This window comes from Microcaecilia unicolor, chromosome 9 (assembly GCF_901765095.1).
Source record: "Microcaecilia unicolor chromosome 9, aMicUni1.1, whole genome shotgun sequence".
Lineage (NCBI taxonomy): Eukaryota > Metazoa > Chordata > Amphibia > Gymnophiona > Siphonopidae > Microcaecilia > Microcaecilia unicolor.
In genome coordinates, this window is record NC_044039.1 from 211,136,980 (window position 1) to 211,159,166 (window position 22,187).

General features: G+C 43.4%; 1 protein-coding gene across 2 annotated transcripts in view; it reads right to left on the reverse strand.

Moving 5' to 3' along the window:
- The window catches only part of TTC8 (tetratricopeptide repeat domain 8), a 65,744-nt gene that overhangs the window by 33,636 nt on the left and 9,921 nt on the right, over nucleotides 1–22,187 (reverse strand). Inside the window, exons 2-6 of one of the 2 annotated variants that reach the window (XM_030213766.1) lie at nucleotides 15,465–15,585; nucleotides 11,814–11,877; nucleotides 7,904–8,063; nucleotides 5,291–5,380; nucleotides 3,501–3,545 (exon numbers count right to left, since the gene is read on the reverse strand). In XM_030213766.1, the coding sequence (XP_030069626.1) occupies nucleotides 3,501–3,545; nucleotides 5,291–5,380; nucleotides 7,904–8,063; nucleotides 11,814–11,877; nucleotides 15,465–15,585 (480 nt within the window). Of the gene's footprint in view, nucleotides 1–3,500; nucleotides 3,546–5,290; nucleotides 5,381–7,903; nucleotides 8,064–11,813; nucleotides 11,878–15,464; nucleotides 15,586–22,187 lie in introns of those variants that run through there. The other variant, XM_030213767.1, reaches the window with a different exon arrangement.

Sequence of the window (22,187 nt, forward strand, 5' to 3'; positions counted from 1 at the left end):
AGAGCTGTTGCCCATCGCAATTCCTATAGGCAACCTACGCCAGCTCTGCAGGGTTCTTCTACCACATCCCCAGCAAAGAAACAAGAAGTGACATCATTGAGGGCAGGACATGACAGAGAGATGCCTGCAGGGCTGGCACGGGATGCCTATAGGAATTGCTGCCGGCCGTAGCTCTGAGGTAGACCTGGAGGGGGGGTTCGAGAGAGAGACGGGCAGATGCCAGGCCACCAGTGGAGAAGAGGGAAAGAGAGTAGTGAGGCCTCATGGGCTGCTGACTGGGTGGGCATGTGCCCACCCAGGCCCACCCTTAGCTACGCCACTGGTTTTAGCTTCTTCCTGAAGCTGAGGCAGCTTTTTTCTGTTCTGATGGGAATAGGTAGAGAGTCCCATATTTTGATTCCAAGTACAGGGAATAGAGAACTGAAAATCTTCTGATTTCGAATTGTCTTTTGAAATGGTGAGGTTAGCATTAGTTGTTGTTTCAGTCTGTTAGACTGGACCAGATATAGCAAAGCGGTCTTAGTCAAAAGTTCAGAGGTGAAGCCCTGTAAGATTTGAAAAACTAAACAAGCAGCTTTTAATCTGAGTCTTTCTGCTATGGGAAGCCAGTGCAGTTTGTTAAGATGAGTTGAAACACTAGTATATCTATTCAATCTGTATATTAGTCTTGCAGCAGTATTCTGTATGATTTGAAGTTTTTCTGATATTGACACTTAATGGCAATAAATAGAAAGTTACAGTAACCCAAGTGAGGTAGAACTAACATTTGGACTAGTAGTGCGAAGGCTTTTTGGTCGAAGAATGGTCTGACTAGACGTAGCTGTCTCATTTTGAATAGTGTTTTCTTCCATAGCTGATCAATATGGGAAGAGAAGGTGAGTGAAGAATCAGGTAAGACCCCTAATACTCTGGTTTCAGAGTCGACTGTAAAGCTTTGACCATTGGACAAAGATATTGATGATGGGACCTCAACTCCCTGAGTTTGGAACCACAAGCCCTTGGTTTTTTTTTGCGCATTCAGTTTCAGTTTATTGGTCAGGGCCCAGGTGCTAACAGCAGTCATACCATTCTTTACAGACTGAGTTGGATCTTTGTTTGATACTGTTACTGGTAAGAGACGCAGGATATCATCTGCGTAGGATAATAGTAGTTCATTAAGTCCTAGGTGTATTGAGGCAAGGGATGACATAAAGAGGTTGAACAGGATGAGTGAAAAGGGAGATCCCTGCGGGACCCCCCAGTTAGTAGACAAGTTGGAAAGTTGGTTGTTTTGCTTAACAGAATAACTTTGATTTGAAAGGAATTCACTGAATCATTCCAGAACAGTCCCTGTTATTCCTATCTGATCCAGACATTCGAGTAGCAATGCGTGGTCAACTGCATTGAATGCTGCCGATATATCAAATTGGAGAACAATTACTTGGTCGCCTTTGCATTGGTGGTGTTTGACATGTGTAGTTAGAACTAGCATTAATGTTTCTGTACTATGTGACAATCTGAAGCCAAATTGTGACCAGTGCAAAATAGAAAAATGTTCCAGATAAAATGAGAGTTGTTTACTAATGTAGATTTCTAATGCTTTAGTAAAAAGGTATGCTTGCCAGTGGACGGTAGTTTGCAGGCGATGTTACGTATAGCCCATATCCCTTCAGTGGTGGAGTGAGAACAATTTTGCACGTATCAGGAAGAAGAGAGCCGGTTTTTAACAGCTCATTGAGATCATCAAATAACAAATTTACCGCTTCCATAGGGATGGATTTGAGTAGTTATTTTGAGCATTGATCCAGGGAGCAGTTGGCTCGGGAGCATTTCAACGGTATGATTTCATCTCCACCACCGCGGGAGGTGGTGGAGATGAAAACGGTAACGGAATTCAAACATGCGTGGGATAGGCATAAAAGAATCCTGTGCAGAAGGAATGGATCCACAGAAGCTTAGCTGAAATTGGGTGGCGGGGGGAAGAGGGGTTGGTGGTTGAGAGGCTAGGATAGGGGAGGGCAGACTTATACGGGGTCTGTGCCAGAGCCGGTGATGGGAGGCGGGACTGGTGGTTGGCAGGCGGGAAATACTGCTGGACAGACTTATACGGTCTGTGCCCTGGAAAAGACAGGTACAAATCAAGGTAAGGTATACACATATGAGTTTATCTTGGGCAGACTAGATGGACCATGCAGGTCTTTTTCTGCCATCATCTACTATGTTACTATTGAACTTATATCTTCAGATGTTAGTAGTTGAAAAGTTTCCCAGTTTTGGTCAGTTTTGAGTCCTTGGGTTGTAGGATCTCCGGTGATTAAGGCTGAACTACGGGTTGGGCTATTTTCCTGTGTTGGAGTAGCCTTAGATAGTTCGGACTAATTTGGAGGACCTTATTGGCGAAATGAACACCTCTTAGAGAATAGGCTTGGCTAGGTCCTATTGCTGAAATGAAACTAATTCCTTTATGGGGGTTTAAAGAATAACAACTTGGATTTTTACCTGCATCATTGATTGGAAAATCATTAATTGTGAATACTGGTTCATTAAAAATATTTGGAGGTTCAATCAGCTCTTGGAAGCTGGTAGTTTTAAACTGTTCATAGTGCTGCAGCATGCGTACAGTTAGTCTCCCGCTCAATATTTTACTTGGAAGTACCTTCACCATGTTTTTCAGCAAGCTTATGTTATGTGGGATATTACTGAAGAGTGGGTTTTAGAGGAGATTTGACTGAAAGTGATTCCTTCAGCCAAGAGTGTGTCTGATTTCTATAAGGCTCTTGGATGAAACGTTATAAATGTCCCCTTGGCAAAGAAAACACATGGGAGCATGTCCGTGTCAGATAAAATGTTGGGCCATTTCTGGTCAAAAGGTCCCCATGCAACTTTATCAGCTGCTGTAAAGCAATCGCTATTATTCTTCAATCATCGAGTTCTTTGGACTTCTGTAAAGACAACTAAATGTAGTGAAGATTAAAGGATCAGCAAAGAATAGTACAAACAGGACCTTGGCTCCTGGAGTCATATGATTTTCTATTGTCCAAATGTTCATTTTTTTCTGGTTAGAGGTTTAGAACAGTCTGCTCAATTTTGCAACTTTATCCCCTAAAATAGTAATCTGTAAGTCCACTGTGTTAAAATATATATATTGTCATCTGAGGAATCTTTTCTGCTAGATTTTCTATTGTTCTTAGCATTGAAGATGGTAAGTTACTAGATGGAAAGATGATGCCAACTTTTATTTCCATTGCTGGTGGAATTGGTTGTGTCTTGTTAGGAAACATGACCGGTTATGGATTTTAAGTGTTCTAGCAAAAAAAAAAAAAAAAAAGTACTAACGCGATGAGATAAATTGGTCATTACGTTGGGGGTGGGAGAGGGGACTGTACGTTGTGCTTAATAGAGGTTTCTCTATGCTGCACACATTAATGTTTAAAAGTTTACTTGTTACATCCATCAGGGAGTGACAGAAATAACAGAACAAAACCCATAAGAACAAAATGAATTCTGAAATTGAGTCTTACATTCTTGACGTCATTTTCATGGTGGAAAATATATTCAAACAGGGTCTGTGAAGAGAAGATGTTAAACAAGGTCATAAATAAAAGAAAACCAGAAAGAACTGGGAGCCCTGCTATTCAAATTCCCATCATACCATACTAAAATCCCCTTCTCATAAGCATTACCAGTGGACCGTACAGGTCTTTTTCTGCTGTCACCTACTATGTTATGTTACCATACTGGGACAGACCGAAGGTCCATCAAGCCCAGTATCCTGTTTCCAGCAGCAGGCAATCCAGGGCACAGGTACCTGGCAGGACCCAAAAGGAGTAAAATAGATTTTATGCTACTTAACCTAGGAATACTGAAAAAAAACTCCTAAGCCAAACTCTGCTCTCTTCTCCAGCAGTTAAAACAAATACAAAATAGCAGAGAATATTAAACGGGATAGCGTAATTGACTACGTGAGGTACAGTCTTATATAGCTAACACGGCTGTTTTCATTTCACTCAACGGTGAATCGATGCTCGTGTGTATATTTCAATCATTGACTCTTCCCCCACCTGCCTATATCTTTTTCAAATTTTTCATGGACATGCATATACTTAAATACTTTCTAACAACACAGCACTTATCTGTTCATATTGGTGTGCTCTTGTGCCCCGACAGGTGCCTGTTTCGCTACGCTTTGTCAAGGGGGAGTATCACCAAATTGACCTGGATTGGCCACTGTTGGAAACAGGATGCTGGGCTTGGACCTTCAGTCTGTCCCAGTATGGCAATACTTATGCACTTATATATACTTATGTACTTATGTCCCACTCTCTATCATTTTCGTCACCCTTCTCTGTACCTTTTCTAATTCCACTATATCTTTTTTGAGCTGTGTTGACCAGAAAGAACTAACCAGTATAGTCTATCTAGATATTTCTTGAAAAGGACAGATCCCCTCAGCCATCAAGCATGATCACTTGTAAGATATACTCTTTATCCAGGATGGATCTTCTGGCCTCTCTCATTAGGATCTCACTATCTTCCAGTTTCTTCCATCACCAGGAACACAGCATACTCACCATGTACTTCCACTGCCACTCTTTCACCCTATGATAGATTTGCTTTGCCGTCAGCACGTGACATGAATACATGGTGAGCACATTTCTTTCCCAGTGAGTGCACACCCCAGTAAGCCTTCTCTGTCCTCTTCCCCTTTCTGTTCCCTATCTTACCCAGGCTGACATTCACTCTCTTCTCTCTTTTACTCCCTCCAGCTCCCTTCCACCATCGCTGGTGCAACCTGAACTCCAAATGAGGCTGAAAACACAGCCACCATCTCATCTGCCCCCCAAAAAGGTACATATAGATCTGGAAATTCCCATGTGTTCTTTTAAAGGAAAATTACAATAAAAAGTATGGACAAGGAGACCACAAACTTTGTATATGTCTGTTGCTTTATGTCAACTCTACATGGTTAATTAAGTTCTTTGAAAATTGGAAAATAAACACTTATAATACTTATACCATTGCTTAGGAATATTTGAGAAAACATTTTTTTACATTTTCTAAAAGTAGGTTGCAAAGTTTTTCCATCTTATCTACTTGAACACTAGGCCATAAAGGGGGCCTTCACTTTCCCTTGTGCAGACCAGTTTCAGGCTGGAACTTGAGATGGAAAATAACAAATCAAAGGAATTTGTGATAATTACTACCAAAGTGTTCACTGCTATTACTGAAAATTCACAGTGTGCCAGTGAAGGCCAACATAGCTTGAGTGAAAAATAAAATATGAAAGAGCATAAACACTGCAGGTACATACCTTTGCCAAGTTCGGTTTTTTAGCATATTTTGCTAAATTCAGTCTAGACAGATTAATAAATGGTCCCTCAGGATTGGTAAGCATTGAAGCCTATGGAAAAAAATATACATCTGTTGAAAGACTCCAACAAAATATCTACAGTAGTAAAAAAAAACATATAAATATAGAAAGAACACACACACAAAATGTATTGAGATAGGCTTTACCTTAGATTAAAAAACTGGAATTAAAATATGCTAGTCTGGTAAAATGGAGTCACAGAAAGATAGAGCTGGAAGAGTCCTCAAATAATTGTATAGCCAAGTAGGTCCTAAAACTCTTCCACGATAGGATTTCACCACCTGTTACCCTTACAAAATTCTTCAGCTTGCCTGCCTTAGTCTTCTTTTACAATGTAAGGAGAAATTAAGGCTTACCTGATAATTTTCTTCTAGTCTCACTAGACTAGTCCAACATGTGTGGGTATTATATCCATCAATCAGGAGGTGGAGACAGGAAAACACAGAAGTGTACCCTGCTGTATAAGACTAGTCTACAACTCAAGTACTGTACTTCAGTATTTTGATAACAAAGCAGTGGAAAATCCTGCCAGGAAATTCAAAGTTCATTCTTCATTCAATAGCTCATCACTTTAATTAAAAAAAAAAAAAAATGAACAGGAGTTAAACTCCGAGGAAGAATTATGAATTATAAACCAGGGTGGGAAGTTGGACTGATGTTGTAAGACTAAAGGAAAGAAAATTAGCAGGTAACCCTTCATTTCTCCTTCCTTAGCATTCTCACCAGACCAATCCAAGACGTGGGAGATAAAGTAGTCTTCACGAGGGGAAGGAATCAGGGTCTCTTGTCCATAGTACCTCTTGCCTAGCAGCAACATCTATTCTATAAAACTTGGAAAAAGGTGTGCAATGAACACCGTATCATTGCTCTACAAATATCCTGCAGAGAGACAGCTCTGAAGAATGCACCCTTAGCAATGAGGGGAGCTGTTTCCCTGCCAGGTGGTAAGATCAGCTCTTGCACATAGATTGCCTTTACCATCAACACAGATACGATGGGAGGCCACACGAGACAAGGCATTTTTTTTTTTTGACTGGTGCCAATTTTATGGAATAGGTTACCAATATTATTTACAGCAAATGTTCATTTAAGAAATTTAAATCTCTGCTAAAAACTTATTACTTTCCATTGGCATTTAATTTGGCAGGTAAGAGGCATTATATTTGTTACATTTGTACCCCACATTTTCCCACCTATTTACAGGCTCAATGTGGCTTACATAGTACCGTGAGGTAGTAGTTACCTCGGGTGGTGAAACAAATACAAAGTGATGTTATAGTCAGTGAGATAAATATATTATAGACACAGTAGGGAAGAGGAGTTATATAGAGTTCATTATAAGTTTTTGTTTCTTTGTGTTGCTGGGTTAAGGCATTTAATTTCGGTCAGTAGGGTATGCCTTTTCGAACAAGTTGGTCTTGAAGTTGAGGTGGTTATATGTTGTGCTTGAATACAGAATGCTGTGCATCTTCATAGTTTGGTTAGAATGTATTGTTTGACTCTGAATGGATGTACCGTATTTTTCGGACTATAAGACGCACTTTTTTCCCCCAAAATTTGGGAGGAAAATGGGGGGTGCGTCTTATAGTCCGAAGGTAGCGAGCTCCCTCCCCCCGAGTTCGGGATCGCCCTCCCCCCGGCCCTGTCACCACTTCTCCCCTACTCACGTCACGCGATGTTCCCTGGTGGTCTAGTGACGTCAGGGCAGGAAAGAGCCCCCTCTTTCCTGCCCCGACGTCACTAGACCACCAGGGAACATCGCGTGACGTGAGTAGGGGAGAAGTGGTGACAGGGCCGGGGGGAGGGCGATCCCGAACTCGGACAAGACGCACTGGAGCACCTAGGTTTTAGATGAGGGAAAAAGGAAATTTTTTTTTTCCTATTTCCCTCCTCTAAAACCTAGGTGCGTCTTATGGTCCGGTGCGTCTTATAGTCCGAAAAATACGGTATATCTTTCCTATGATCTGTTCAAGGCTAGCAGTATAGGAAATGTTAACAAACAATAAAGCAGTGGACACTTCTTGTGTTTTTCTACCTCCACTTCTTGGTGAACGGACACAATGCCCACACATCTTGGAGCAGTCTGCTAAGAATGGTATGGAAGCTTAAAATATTTATCTCATTAACAAGCTATTTAAAATGACTAAAATGTAAAGAGTTAAATCACTGAAATGATATAAGGAGGCAAGGAGCAGAGGCATTTCTTTTTCGCCAATAAGGAGCCCTGTGCAGACATTCCCTCAGACAGACCCAGTCCAACACCTGAATGTGTGAAGAGCAGAAGCCTGCATCAGACCAGGGCTGTACCACCCTCTCCTGTCCTGGAAGCAGATAGAGCCCGTTTTCATATTATCATTTAAATGGAGACTAGGCAGCAAGACCTTTTAGAAGAGCAACTGGTGAATGAATTTCCATAAGTGAAAAGCTATTTACCTGTGGAAAAAAAAAAAGTTTGAAAACTGCTCCCTCCCCCACTTAGATTGCTTTTGGATTTGTAAGTATCTAATTAAACCATGAAACCCTTTTTGTAGTAACATTGCCATATTTGCTTACTGTTCCCAGCCTGACAAATCTTCCAGATGCACTGGTAATAGGGCGAGCAGTGTGGGCTGTTCTTGGAGTTCTAATAGCTTGTTCCATAGTGCCTGGTCGTCCAGACTGGGTACTGGGACGCAAAAACCCAGTGAGGGGTCTTCCTGATTGAGTTATGGGCCTGCAGAGAACAAACTAGTGTCAACGCTGAAAACAGTTCAGAAATGTCTAGGTGCAGAGAAGAAAATAAATATTTGCTCTTAAGATTTATATTTAAAATTCACAGTCACTCTGCTTCAACGTTTCAAAGCTAGGAAACCTGTTCATCCCTATGGGTGAGTATTTAGCACTCAAAACAACACCATATTAGGTTTTCGTTTTATTTTCTTCATAATCTGGGGTTTTATGGCACCTTATTACATTCAGATATCCTGGTAGAACTATCAGAAAACTGTAGTGGAAGCCAGTGCCATAGCGAGGGCGGCTGACACCAGGGGCGGGTCACCGCTGCGCCCCCCCCCCCCCGGGTGCAGCACGGCGCCCCCCCCCCCCTTGGTGCGCACCCTCCCCCCTGAAGTGCGAGTGTGTGTGACAGAGAGAGAGTGAGAGTGCTGGGTGCGAGTGTCTCCCCTCTGTCCCCCCTCCAGCCACCCCAATGCTTTTCTCTCCCCTGCTCCCCCTCCAGCCATCCAGCGAGTCTCCTCTGTCCCCTGCTCCCCCTCCAGCCATCCAGTGAGTCTCCTCTGTCCCATGCCCCCCCTCCAGCCACACAGCGAGTCTCCTCTGTCCCCTGCTCCCCCTCCAGCCACCCAGCGATTCTCCTGTGTCCCCTGCCCCCCCTCCAGCCACCCAGCGATTCTCCTCTCTCCCCTGCCCCCCCTGTAGCCACCCAGTGAGTCTCCTCTGTCCCCTGCTCCCCCACCAGCCACCCAGTAAGTCTCCTCTGTCCCCTGCTCCCCCTCCAGCCACCCAGCGAGTCTCCTCTGTCCCCTGTCCCCCCTCCAGCCACCCAGCGAGTCTCCTGTGTCCCCTGCTCCCCCACCAGCCACCCAGCGAGTCTCCTGTGTCCCCTGCCCCCCCTCCAGCTACCCAGCGATTCTCCTTTTTTCCCTTGCCCCCCCTGCAGCCACCCAGCGATTCTCCTTTTTCCCTTGGCCCCCCTCCAGTCACCCAGTGAATCTCCTGTCTCCCCTGCCCCCCCTCCAGCCACCCAGCGATTCTCCTGTTTGGGAGGGGAAAACTAACTTTAAAAGGTAGACGGGGGAAGGTGGCCTGAGAGAAAGAGGGTTGCTGGCTCTTCTTTTTTCCCTGCACATGCAACACTGCCAGGTAAGCACTGGGCCAGCTTTACCTATAGGGCTAAAGACATCACAAGTTCAGGTGTTTGGTGCCCTTTATTTCTGACGCCCTGGGCCAGAGCCTCACCTGGTCCATAGGTTAAGCCAGCCCTGTTGTTATCTGCCTACATTTTTCTCTGTTTCTATAAACAATAAAAATGCCCAACAAAACAAAGTAACCCCAGATTCTATATATGGCGCCCAGATATGCGTTAGATACATAAGCTCAGAACTACCAATAATTAGGTGCTAACAACCAATGATTGAAGTTAATTAGCATCCATTAGAATCTGTGCACGTATCTGGCTGCATGTTATTCTATAAGGCAGTGTGCCTAACTCCCATAGCGTGAATCTCAAAATGGGGGCATGACCATGGAAGGGGCATGGGTGTGCTGGGGCGATCCAAAAGGTTGTGGGCATGGTTATAGAATACTGGGTCAGCATTTACACCAGGTTTCAGCAGGCGTAAGTCTGATGCCTAAAGGCTGCATGTAGGAAAGCACTAAGCATGATTTTATAAACAGCACGCACCCTTTAGAGAAACACGCTTAGTGCGGATCTTTTCGGAGCCCATTTTTAAGTGCAATTTACAAAACCGGCCCTAAATGCATAAGTTCTCGAAGGGAAAGTCTATAAATCATTATTAGCAATGAAGGTTTGAGAAGGCCACTATTTACCACTGAGGAAAAATAATAAGGAATTCATCTATTCCTTGGGATTCTACCAGGTACTTGTAAACCTGGACTGACCACTGTCAGACGTTAGATGCTGGTCCAATTCAGTACAGCCTCTCTTGATGCTCTGCTAGTAATTTTGTCCTTCCTTTTACCTTTGTAATGTATGGGAGCTTTGACTGAGCTTCATGCAAACTACTTACCCTGATAACTGCTCCTTTTCATTTTTTCATAGCTAACTTACATATTTTACCATCTGTCTTGATATATTGTCTGTGATTTAATGTTATTTTATGAATGCTCATTTGCAATCTGTCTTGATCTTTTTTGCTAGGTGGACTATAAATTTTAATAAACAGTAATATAGCGTCTCTTTCCTTAAGCTATTATAATATACTTCCTTCTTCTGATAATTATATCAGATTTGATTGCACGATTGTCGGTATTACCAAGCAGCCCCACTACTCCTTTGAATCAGGTTCTGCAATCCATAGAGAACAGTTCTAACAGCCCTTTGTTGGTTCCAGTACCTGCTGTTCCACGAAGCACCCATCCATAGCATCCAAAAGCTTTGCCTCCCAAGCATGCCCTGATGAGACATCTACCTACTCAAATATTTCTCTACCCCAGAGGACTCACAATTTAAGAGTTGGATTTACTAATGTATATTAACATATTAATGTGAATTAATGCAAAGTATACTTTTAGTTAATAAATAGCTGCCATTGACAATAGCTGGGCTTGCACTGTCACACTGATATATGTTAATAAATCTAGCCCTGAGCTTGTACCTGAAGCAATGGAGTATTAAATGGAGTATTAGACTATAAGCTCTGTCGAGCAGGGACTGTCTCTTCATGTTCAAGTGTGCAGCGCTGCGTATGTCTAGTAGCGCTTTAGAAATGCTAAGTAGTAGTAGTAGACTTGCCAAAGATCATGAGGAGCATTAAATGTGGCATGTGAACCTCTGCTCACAATTCACTGCTTTAATCACTATTCCTCTACTCGGTACTGGATATTATTCTAATCTCCACTGACAGCTGTTTCATAAATTCTCCTGCCTTTTTGTGAAAAAAAAAATATTTTCTTCATCTTAGTGACAGAGGCAAATGGCACCTTACTAGACTAACCAGTTTATTGAGGAATAAGCTTTCAAGAACCACATCTCACAGTGGACTCTGGTCCTCGAAAGCTAACAGACTAACAGAAACTCTTTTTGGTCTTTATCTTACTGCCCAGGCTAGGCCCTTTAAGTCTCAGGTCATCAATCCCTTAATTCTTCATCTTCCTTTCTCCTGAGAAATTCTTGCTTTTTAAACATTTACTAGCCGTTAAGCCCATAAAAACGGGCAAGATTTCCAGCTACCCTCCTCGCCGCCGCTCCCTCCCCCCTCCATGCCGGGCCCCCTGCACTGACCTGACAGCGCCTCTCACCTCCGTGTGAAAGCTCTGCTGCTGCCTGCAGCGCTTCCACACGGAGGTGAGAGGCACTGTCAGGTCAATGCAGGGGGCCCGATACGGAGGAGGGCGGGAGCGGCGGCGGGGATGGGGGGGGGGGGAGGATGGAGGTTGGTGCGCGCGATGTTCGTTTCCAGGCGGCAGCGTCCGACAGTGACTCCGACTCCGTTTCCCTCTCTGTTCCGCCCTCTGACGTCATCACGTCTTGACACGAGGGCGGGATAGAGAGGGAAGTCTCTATTGTGCATTTGCAGGTGAGTCGGTCACTTGTCGTTTATATGTTTGATACTTTTGAGGTCTTTGAAAGGCTGTATCAAACCTCTCCTTTAGGAAATAGATAATTGTGTTACTTTTTATTATTTAGAAAATAAATCAATACAGTGTCTACCAGTGGTCACAAGTTATGACCTGTTGAGAATTAACATATAAAACAGTTCACATGCAACTTTTGTGCTGTTACCTTACAGCGGGGCTGGGTCCTCCAACCTGACCTGTGCCAGGGAGCTTCAGAGATGTTCCAGGACCTGTACAATAAGACACAGTGCAATATTTTATTCATCCTTAGTGGAAGAGTGCATAAGCCTTTCAAGTGATCTTTCCTTGCAGCCACAGTATAATCAAATATTCCCCTTTGTGGTATACTGTTACAATGCAGTGCTATATTAATTATTCATGAAATGTAAAGAAAATATATTCCATATGTTTTAGGGTTAGCAATTACCAACACCATATGAGAATCTATGTTACAAGAGTTACAAAGGAAGGAGGGCGGGACACAAATGACAACTCTAGCAAAAAGAAAAAAACGGAGCCATGGATTTGACAGGTGTGCGGATGCCAAGTGTAAACAGGGTGCCCATGCACCTGGCAGAAGTGACTGACCAGAGTGGAACCTTTGGTCAGAGATTGGGGTAGGTGGGCAGCCAGCCAGGCCCAGCTTTGACAGGACAAGTATCCTGACACCCACCACACCTCCAGTGTAGTTGCTCTTTCTGGAACTCCGTAGGAAGAGGTACAAAGAATAGAGAGCAGGGATCAAGGGGCACTTCTGGTCAGCTCTAACGGTGAGGGGTATGTGCACAGTGCTGTCAGCTCCTACATACTTCAATTAGTTGTGGGTGCAAGGGCCAGCAAGGATTAGAAGTAGGGAAAACATAAAAGAGATTGCTGGTAGGGTATTGGCTGCCTTCTCCAGCAGCACTCCATATCGCTCATCACTCAACCGTAATGATGCTAAGCAACACCACAATTTCTCTCATATAATGGCAATGAATACTTTCATGAGACTATAGTTCTGTGAAGTGCATTCAAATTTTTAATTTTAGAAAGTTTTTAAGAAAAGGGGGGAAAAAGCCTCTGAAAGAAGCCCAACCACCAACCCAAAAGATAGTTAGTAAAAACGAGGATTGAGGAAAATCAATGGGCTGTTTTATCTTCACTGGCACAAAAAAAAAAAAAAATCCTTATTTCTTTAGGTATAAATGTAAAAATGCTAGCTTCACAGAACTGACTTCGGATGGATCCCCAAAAGAAATGAAAAATTACTTAATTTTCAAATGCAATGAACAACGTGCAAGTGGTCGGTCCGTCACACCGACTTTGGCCAGAACGTGCCTGATATTATTGGTCTCCCACGCCTTGAGACAGCACATAGCAAAACTCTGGCCAAAGTCGGTGTGCCGGACCGACCACTTGCACGCGTTGGCCGGACCGACCACTTTCACCCCCCCAGCGCGGACCGCCCCCCCCCCTTCCTACGCTACTGCTAACCGTGCTACCACCTCCTCCAGCAAAGTGTTCCAGAGATTAACTATTCATTGAGTGAAAAAGTATTTCCTCCTATTTGTTTTAAATGTTTTCCATGTAACATCCTTGAGTGTCCCCTAGTTTTTGTACTTTTGGAACGAGTAAAAAAAAACAAGAATTGATCCACTTCTACACCACTCAGGATTTTGTAGATCTCAATCTTATCTCCCCTCAGCCGTCTCTTTTCCAAGCTGAACAGCCCTAACCTCTTTAGCCTTTCTTCATACGAGAGGAGTTCCATCCCCTTTATCATTTTAGTCGCTCTTCTTTGAACCTTTTCTAATACCGCTATATCTTTTTTGAGATACGCTGACCAGAACTGAACACAATACTCAAGGTGCGGACGCACCATGGAGCAATACAAAGGCATTATAGTATTTTCGGTCTTATTCACCATCCCCTTCCTAATAATCCCTAGCGTCCTGTTTGCTTTTTTGGCCGCTGCCGCACACTGAGCAGAAGATTTCAGCGTATTATCTATGATGACACCCAGATCTTTTTCTCGAGCGCTGACCCCCAAGGTGGACCCTAGCATCAGGTAACTGTGATTCGGATTATTCTTTCCAATGTGCATCACATTGCATTGTCCACATTAAAATTCATCTGCCATTTGGACCCCCAGTCTTCCAATTTCCTAAGGTCTTCCTACAATATTTCACAGTCCGCACGTGTTTTAACAACCTTGAATAGTTTTGTATCATCTGCAAATTTGATCAACTCACTTGTCGTTCTGATTTCCATATCATTTATAAATATGTTAAATAGTACTGGTACCAGTACAGTTCCCTGCGGCACTCCACTGTTCACTCTCCTCCATTGAGAGAAATGACCATTTAACCCTACCCTCTGGAATGGTAATAAGTTCGTCTTAACATAGAACATGACTATAATATCCCAAATGGTACCTCTTGGTTAAGGCTGCCATGCAAGAATTGATTCAATTGGAGTGCCTAAATTTATCTTGGTTGGAAAGAATGCATGCAGTTCCGATCTCAGGAACCTTAAAAATCCTTGGAGTCACTATCGACCGCCACCTAACACTCGAAACTCATGCAAACAACACAACTAAAAAGATGTTCTACTGCATGTGGAAACTGAAAAGAATAAAACCACTCTTCCCAAGATCCGTCTTTCGCAGCCTAGCGCAATCCCTTGTGCTCAGTCATCTGGACTACTGCAAATCACTGTAAGCAGGATGCAAAGAGCAAATACTGAGAAAACTTCAAACAGCCCAGAACACAGCAGCCAGACTCATCTTCGGAAAACCAAAATACGAGAGTGCTAAACCCTTACGAGAGAAATCGCACTGGCTCCCACTCAAAGAACGCATTACTTTTAAAGTATGCACATTAGTCCACAAAATCATTCACTGTGAAGCCCCAGCCTACATGTCTGACTTAATAGACCTACCACCCAGAAACGCTAAAAGATCATCCCGTACTTTCCTCAACCTCCACTTCCCTAATTGCAAAGGAATAAAATACAAAACACTACATGCATCAACCTTTTCTTACATGAGCACACAATTCTGGAATACACTACCACGCAACCTGAAAATGACTTGCGAACTAACCAACTTCCGCAAATTATTGAAGACTCATCTCTTTGATAAAATTTATAGAAAAGATCAAAGCATATGAAGTCCACACACTGTTAATAAATTTACGCACACTATTAATAATTTTACCACATGCATACCATTACTCATAATATTTTTTTTTTAATAGAATGTTCTCCTATTACTATTCTGCTGTCCTATCATTCTTCTTGCTGTTTCCTTCCATTGTTCCATTGTTCTTTCAATTGTTCTTTCCCCTCGATGATACTTGACTTGTCTTGTCTTCGCATAACTCGTCACAATGTAATCAATAACCAAGCTGCTACAATTGTACTTCCATCTTTACAACATATTGTAAGCCACACTGCACCCGCAAATAGGTGGGAAAATGTGGGATACAAATGCAATAAATAAATGTTCAGTGGAATTTCAGTCAGCTCCTGGGGAAGAGGGTAACCTTCAAGCAGACGTGGAGAAAGTTCTCAGGCTACAACCCTTCAATTAAGATGTTAATGTAGTTCAGCTATCTATAGGAAGTGAGAAATGGACCAATGACTCCAGGGAGACGGGACTACGATGATAAAACCTGACAACTTTATTCACAGACTCGACACAGTACTGTGTTTCGGCCACAGGCCTGCCTCAGGAGTCTAAATTATTAAAATAAAAACACCAAAATTAATATAAACATCTTTGGGTGCTGTGAAGAGTATTCTGCAGTTACTTAATCTGAAATCTTGTACATACGTGCCACCTGAGCAATAGCGTTGTCATCCAAGATCATTTCTGCAATCCCTTCCTGGTCTACATCAATTTCATCCACATAGACCATCTCAGTCAATGCTCTTGTCTTCAGACTCCAAGCAGCCTGCATTAAAAGGCAAGATAAAGCAGAAGCAAATATGTGTATTTTTCTTCAAATAACTAGCAAAGCAACCTGAAACATTTCAAACTCAGAGTATGCCAATATTATATCCCTCAGTATTTTAATAAGGGCAATGTTACAAAAGGAGGAAGAAATAAAGTTGAAGCTAGGTCACAATAACATACGTGGAGGGGCATAATCAAAAGGGACACCCAAGTTTTTCTGAGGACGTCCCCGTGAAGGGGCGGGGAAACCGGTATTATCGAAACAAGATGGACGCGCATCTTTCATTTCAATAATACGGTCGGGGACGCCCAAATCGCAAAATTTAGGTCGACCTTAGAGACGGTCGTCCTTAGACTTGGTCATTTCTGATTTTCGGTGATAATGGAAACTGAGGACGCCCATCTCAGAAACGACCAAATCCAAATCCCTTTGGTCGTGGGAGGAGCCACCATTCGTAGTGTACTGGTCCCCCTCACATGCCAGGACACCAACTGGGCACCCTAGGGGGCACTTCAGAAATTGCTCTCAGGTGCATAGCTCCCTTACCTTGTGTGCTGAGCCCCCCTCCCCAAACCCACAACTGTACAGCACTACCATAGCCCTTACAGGTGAAGGGGGGCACCTAGATGTGGGTACAGTGGGTTTCTGGTGGGTTTTGGAGGGCTCACATTTACCACCACAAGTGTAACAGGTAGGGGGGATGGGCCTGGGTCCGCCTGCCTGAAGTGCACTGCACCCACTAACACTGCTCCAGGGACCTGTATACTGCTGTCATGGAGCTGGGTATGATATTTGAGGCTGGCATAGAATTTTTTTGAGGGTGGGAGGGGGTTAGTGACCAATGGGGGAGTAAAGGGAGGTCATCCCCGATTCCCTCCGGTGGTCATCTGGTCAGCTTGGGCACCTTTTCATGGCTTGGTCGTAACAAAAAAAGGACCAAGTAAAGTCAGACAAGTGCTTGTCAGGGACGCCCTTCTTTTTTCGATTATGGGTCGAGGACGCCCATGTGTTAGGCACGCCAAAGTCCTGCCTTCGTTACGCCTCCGACACGCCCCCAGGAACTTTGGTCGTCCCCAAGACGGAAAGAAGTTGTGGACACCAAAAAATCGGCTTTCGATTATGCCGATTTGGGCGACCCTGGGAGAAGGACGCCCATCTTCCGATTTGTGTTGAAAGATGGGCGTCCTTCTCTTTCAAAAATAAGCCTGATAATAACATAGTAGATGACGGCAGAGAAAGACCTGTACAGTCCATCCAGTCTGCCCAACAAGATAAACTCATATGTGCTACTTTATGTGTATACCTGACCTTGATTTGTATCTGCCATTTTCAGGGCACAGACCGTAGAAGTCTGCCCAACACTAGCCCCGCCTCCTACCACCGGTGGTCAATATACGATAAGGTCTTCAACATTTTATTTTGCAATTTCATGAAGATTAAGAGTTCATATTGCCTGTAGTATCTTAACATATAGCTCTGCACTTTTATTTGCGTGTGGAAATGTGACTGTCAAGCACATTATTCCACAGCTGCTTAATCCCTATAGCTTTAGGGTTTGATTGTGGGTTTTTTTTTGTTTTTTTTTTGGGGGGGGGGGGGGGGTTGGCAATCCTGTGTTTTAGAGTAGTAAAAAAAAAACTGTGATCTTATTAGAACGCAATAAAAAATGCAGAGCAAACCCTGACTAGGAATTACCCACAAAAAATTAAAAATAGGCCAGAACACAATACGAATATATTACTGATATAACCTCCAATTAGGATCCTAAAATATTTATTTAGTTGAAACATTATAAGATTTATCTGATGAAGCCCTCTGTAGCTGACCTGGCATTTTACCTTGCGTAACATGATATGGAGCTCTGAACTCTAAATGACATACAGTTTTTAAAATAGGGGTGTAGGTTTTCTCTCTAAATGAATAATTTCCATGGCCAGAACCCACTTCCTATGTCTACAGTGAAAGAGAATCTCTTCTCATTCTGTTCTAGGCATAGTAAAATTATTTTGCACTGGACTATCATCCACAAATGAGAAAGACAAATACTGATGAACTAGTTTTACCTTGTTTACATGGAGAGGAGGCAAAGCCTGCAGACAATGTATTTCTGGTTTATAACCCTAGTGTAGTCGCTGACAGAATTCAGGTTGAAGTACGGTACCACTGGCAGTAACAGACAACTCATATTTTTAAAGCCTGAAGGGTTTCACATCTGAGGTGTGCATCAGTACCTGGGGCTCAAATACCATGAATAAATAACAGAAGAGGATTTGAACAATCCCTTTAATGATATTTAGCTTTTACACTGCTATGGTTGAATAGAGGGAAAGAAGCTACAATGCACTGAATATGAGATTAGTCGACAGTGTTGCTAAACACTACTGAAAACATAAGTGAAGGCATACATCCCGATTAAACAGATCCCAATCCAAAGCAATGAAGAAACACAGAAACAGAGAAAATAATGGTTAATAAAGATTTATTTATTGCATTTGTATCCCACATTATCCCACCTTTTTGCAGGCTCAATGTGGCTTACATTATACCGTAATGGCGATCGCCATTTCCGGAATGAGAAATACAAAGTAGTGTTACATTAAAGTTCATAAATGTTAAAGTAAATTATAAAGTAGATTGGATAAACAGTTCATTACAGGCATAAGAGATAAGGAGGTAAGACGACATGGCCTATCAAGAATGCTCATCCATACTAACTACTAAACTCTACAATCTCTTCCTCTACTTTAGATAATCTTGGTACTTTGTCCCATGCTTTCTTGGCTTCAGATATGGTCCTCATCTCCACCACCTCCACACATTCACCACCCTTTCCATAAAGCAATTTCTTTTAGGATTACTTCCGAGTCTCTCTCCTCTCACCTTCATCCTATGCATCCTTAATCCTAAGCTTTCTTTCAATTGAAAGAGGCCTGCTCCATGTGCATTTATACAACAAAGGAAACGTCTCCTATTGTATCAATCCTCATCTGCCCGTCTTCTAGATTTTTAAGTCTGTCCCTATATGCTTTATGACCAAGACCACTGATTTTTTCAGTAGTCACTCTCTGGACTACAGTGGGGGAAATAAGTATTTGATCCCTTGCTGATTTTGTAAGTTTGCCCACTGACAAAGACATGAGCAGCCCATAATTGAAGGGTAGGTTATTGGTAACAGTGAGAGATAGCACATCACAAATTAAATCCGGAAAATCACATTGTGGAAAGTATATGAATTTATTTGCATTCTGCAGAGGGAAATAAGTATTTGATCCCCCACCAACCAGTAAGAGATCTGGCCCCTACAGACCAGGTAGATGCTCCAAATCAACTCGTTACCTGCATGACAGACAGCTGTCGGCAATGGTCACCTGTATGAAAGACACCTGTCCACAGACTCAGTGAATCAGTCAGACTCTAACCTCTACAAAATGGCCAAGAGCAAGGAGCTGTCTAAGGATGTCAGGGGCAAGATCATACACCTGCACAAGGCTGGAATGGGCTACAAAACCATCAGTAAGACGCTGGGCGAGAAGGAGACAACTGTTGGTGCCATAGTAAGAAAATGGAAGAAGTACAAAATGACTGTCAATCGACAAAGATCTGGGGCTCCACGCAAAATCTCACCTCGTGGGGTATCCTTGATCATGAGGAAGGTTAGAAATCAGCCTACAACTACAAGGGGGGAACTTGTCAATGATCTCAAGGCAGCTGGGACCACTGTCACCACGAAAACCATTGGTAACACATTACGACATAACGGATTGCAATCCTGCAGTGCCCGCAAGGTCCCCCTGCTCCGGAAGGCACATGTGACGGCCCGTCTGAAGTTTGCCAGTAAACACCTGGATGATGCCGAGAGTGATTGGGAGAAGGTGCTGTGGTCAGATGAGACAAAAATTGAGCTCTTTGGCATGAACTCAACTCGCCGTGTTTGGAGGAAGAGAAATGCTGCCTATGACCCAAAGAACACCGTCCCCACTGTCAAGCATGGAGGTGGAAATGTTATGTTTTGGGGTGTTTCTCTGCTAAGGGCACAGGACTACTTCACCGCATCAATGGGAGAATGGATGGGGCCATGTACCGTACAATTCTGAGTGACAACCTCCTTCCCTCCGCCAGGGCCTTAAAAATGGGTCGTGGCTGGGTCTTCCAGCACGACAATGACCCAAAACATACAGCCAAGGCAACAAAGGAGTGGCTCAGGAAGAAGCACATTAGGGTCATGGAGTGGCCTAGCCAGTCACCAGACCTTAATCCCATTGAAAACTTATGGAGGGAGCTGAAGCTGCGAGTTGCCAAGCGACAGCCCAGAACTCTTAATGATTTAGAGATGATCTGCAAAGAGGAGTGGACCAAAATTCCTCCTGACATGTGTGCAAACCTCATCATCAACTACAGAAGACGTCTGACCGCTGTGCTTGCCAACAAGGGTTTTGCCACCAAGTATTAGGTCTTGTTTGCCAGAGGGATCAAATACTTATTTCCCTCTGCAGAATGCAAATAAATTCATATACTTTCCACAACGTGATTTTCCGGATTTAATTTGTGATGTGCTATCTCTCACTGTTACCAATAACCTACCCTTCAATTATGGGCTGCTCATGTCTTTGTCAGTGGGCAAACTTACAAAATCAGCAAGGGATCAAATACTTATTTCCCCCACTGTAACTCCATCCTGGTTATATCCTTTTGAAGGCGCTGTTTCCAAAACTGCACGCAGTATCCAAATGAGATCTGAACTTAGAAGCACTATCTCCGCCCTTCTCCATTCTTCCTATACACCCAAGCATCTTTCTGACTTTTGCCTGCACCATTTCTTGCGATTTGTGTCGAAAGATGGGCGCCCTTCTCTTTCGAAAATAAGTCTGATGGTCACTATAGTTAATCCACTCTGGGTGATAATTGTATGTGAAATGCAAATGTTGTATTTATATTATCGTTACTCAGAAGTTGAAGGGGTGGGGGGAGGGGGGCCTCATCATCAATAAAGATCTCCGCCCTCCTACTATATGAAGTGGGAGAGATCGTTGGGGTTACACTTTGGAAAGGGGGGGATTTAAGGGGGGGAAGGGAAGTGGGGGAGGGTTATATGAACGGAGGAGGAAGTACATTGCGCTAGAGCTACTTCTGATTGGCTGTGGGTTACTATCATTCACAGTAATGAGTAAAGATTTTATACTAGTGGGGATTGCATTATTTGCCCCTTCAGGCAGAGGTCTCCGAGTTGTAGTGAGAATGTACCTCGGGTGGGGCTGGGCACCCGAGATCACCAACACTGGTTTCAATTTTAGGAATTACAAACACACAATGACAAGCAGTGGGAGTTAAATCCACACACTTTATCACATGGAATGTGGGGGGAATCGCTACTCCAGTGAAACGGGCAAAGATTCTATCAAGGCAGATATTGCATGTATACAAGAAACACGTCTATCTGAGGAAGAACACCAAAAATCGAAGCGGAATTGGGTAGGGGAGGTTTTTTCCTCTTCCTCATCAGGACGTAAAGGTGGAGTAGCTATCCTAATTAAAAAGGGATTGGCGGCTAGGGCAGAGCTGATAATGAAAGACCCTCATGGCAACTATGTGTTAATTCATCTTTGGCTCCAAAGTAGGGAATATCTCATTCTAGGTCTATATGGCCCAATAAATATGATCCTAAATTTTACCAAGCGTTGACACAAATTTGCTCTCCATATAAATCTCTTAAATTATTGGTTTTGGGAGACTTTAATTTAGTTTCTGACCCAGTGTTAGATTGTTCGGTCCCTAGAGCAGCTCATAGGTGAAGACCACACTCTCGGGCTCTGCCCCTTTTCATGAGATCTCTTAATCTTACTGACACGTAGCGTACCCTTCATCCTGGGGGACGAGACAAAGTGCCGCACGAAAGACTCCTGAAGAAATTGCAGAGTCATGGAATCGGAGGTAGGGTATTATTATGGATTAAGAACTGGTTGAAAGATAGGAAGCAGAGAGTAGGATTGCGTGGCCAGTATTCTCAGTGGAGGAGGGTAGTTAGTGGGGTCCCGCAGGGGTCTGTGCTGGGTCCGTTGCTTTTTAATGTATTTATAAATGACCTAGAGATGGGAATAACTAGTGAGGTAATTAAATTCGCCGATGACACAAAATTATTCAGGGTCGTCAAGTCGCAGGAGGAATGTGAACGAGTACAGGAGGACCTTGCGAGACTGGGAGAATGGGCGTGCAAGTGGCAGATGAAGTTCAATGTTGACAAGTGCAAAGTGATGCATGTGGGTAAGAGGAACCCGAATTATAGCTACGTCTTGCAAGGTTCCGCGTTAGGAGTTACGGATCAAGAAAGGGATCTGGGTGTCGTCGTCGATGATACGCTGAAACCTTCTGCTCAGTGTGCTGCTGCGGCTAGGAAAGCGAATAGAATGTTGGGTGTTATTAGGAAGGGTATGGAGTCCAGGTGTGCGGATGTTATAATGCCGTTGTATCGCTCCATGGTGCGACCGCACCTGGAGTATTGTGTTCAGTACTGGTCTCCGTATCTCAAAAAAGATATAGTAGAATTGGAAAAGGTACAGCGAAGGGCGACGAAAATGATAGTGGGGATGGGACGACTTTCCTAT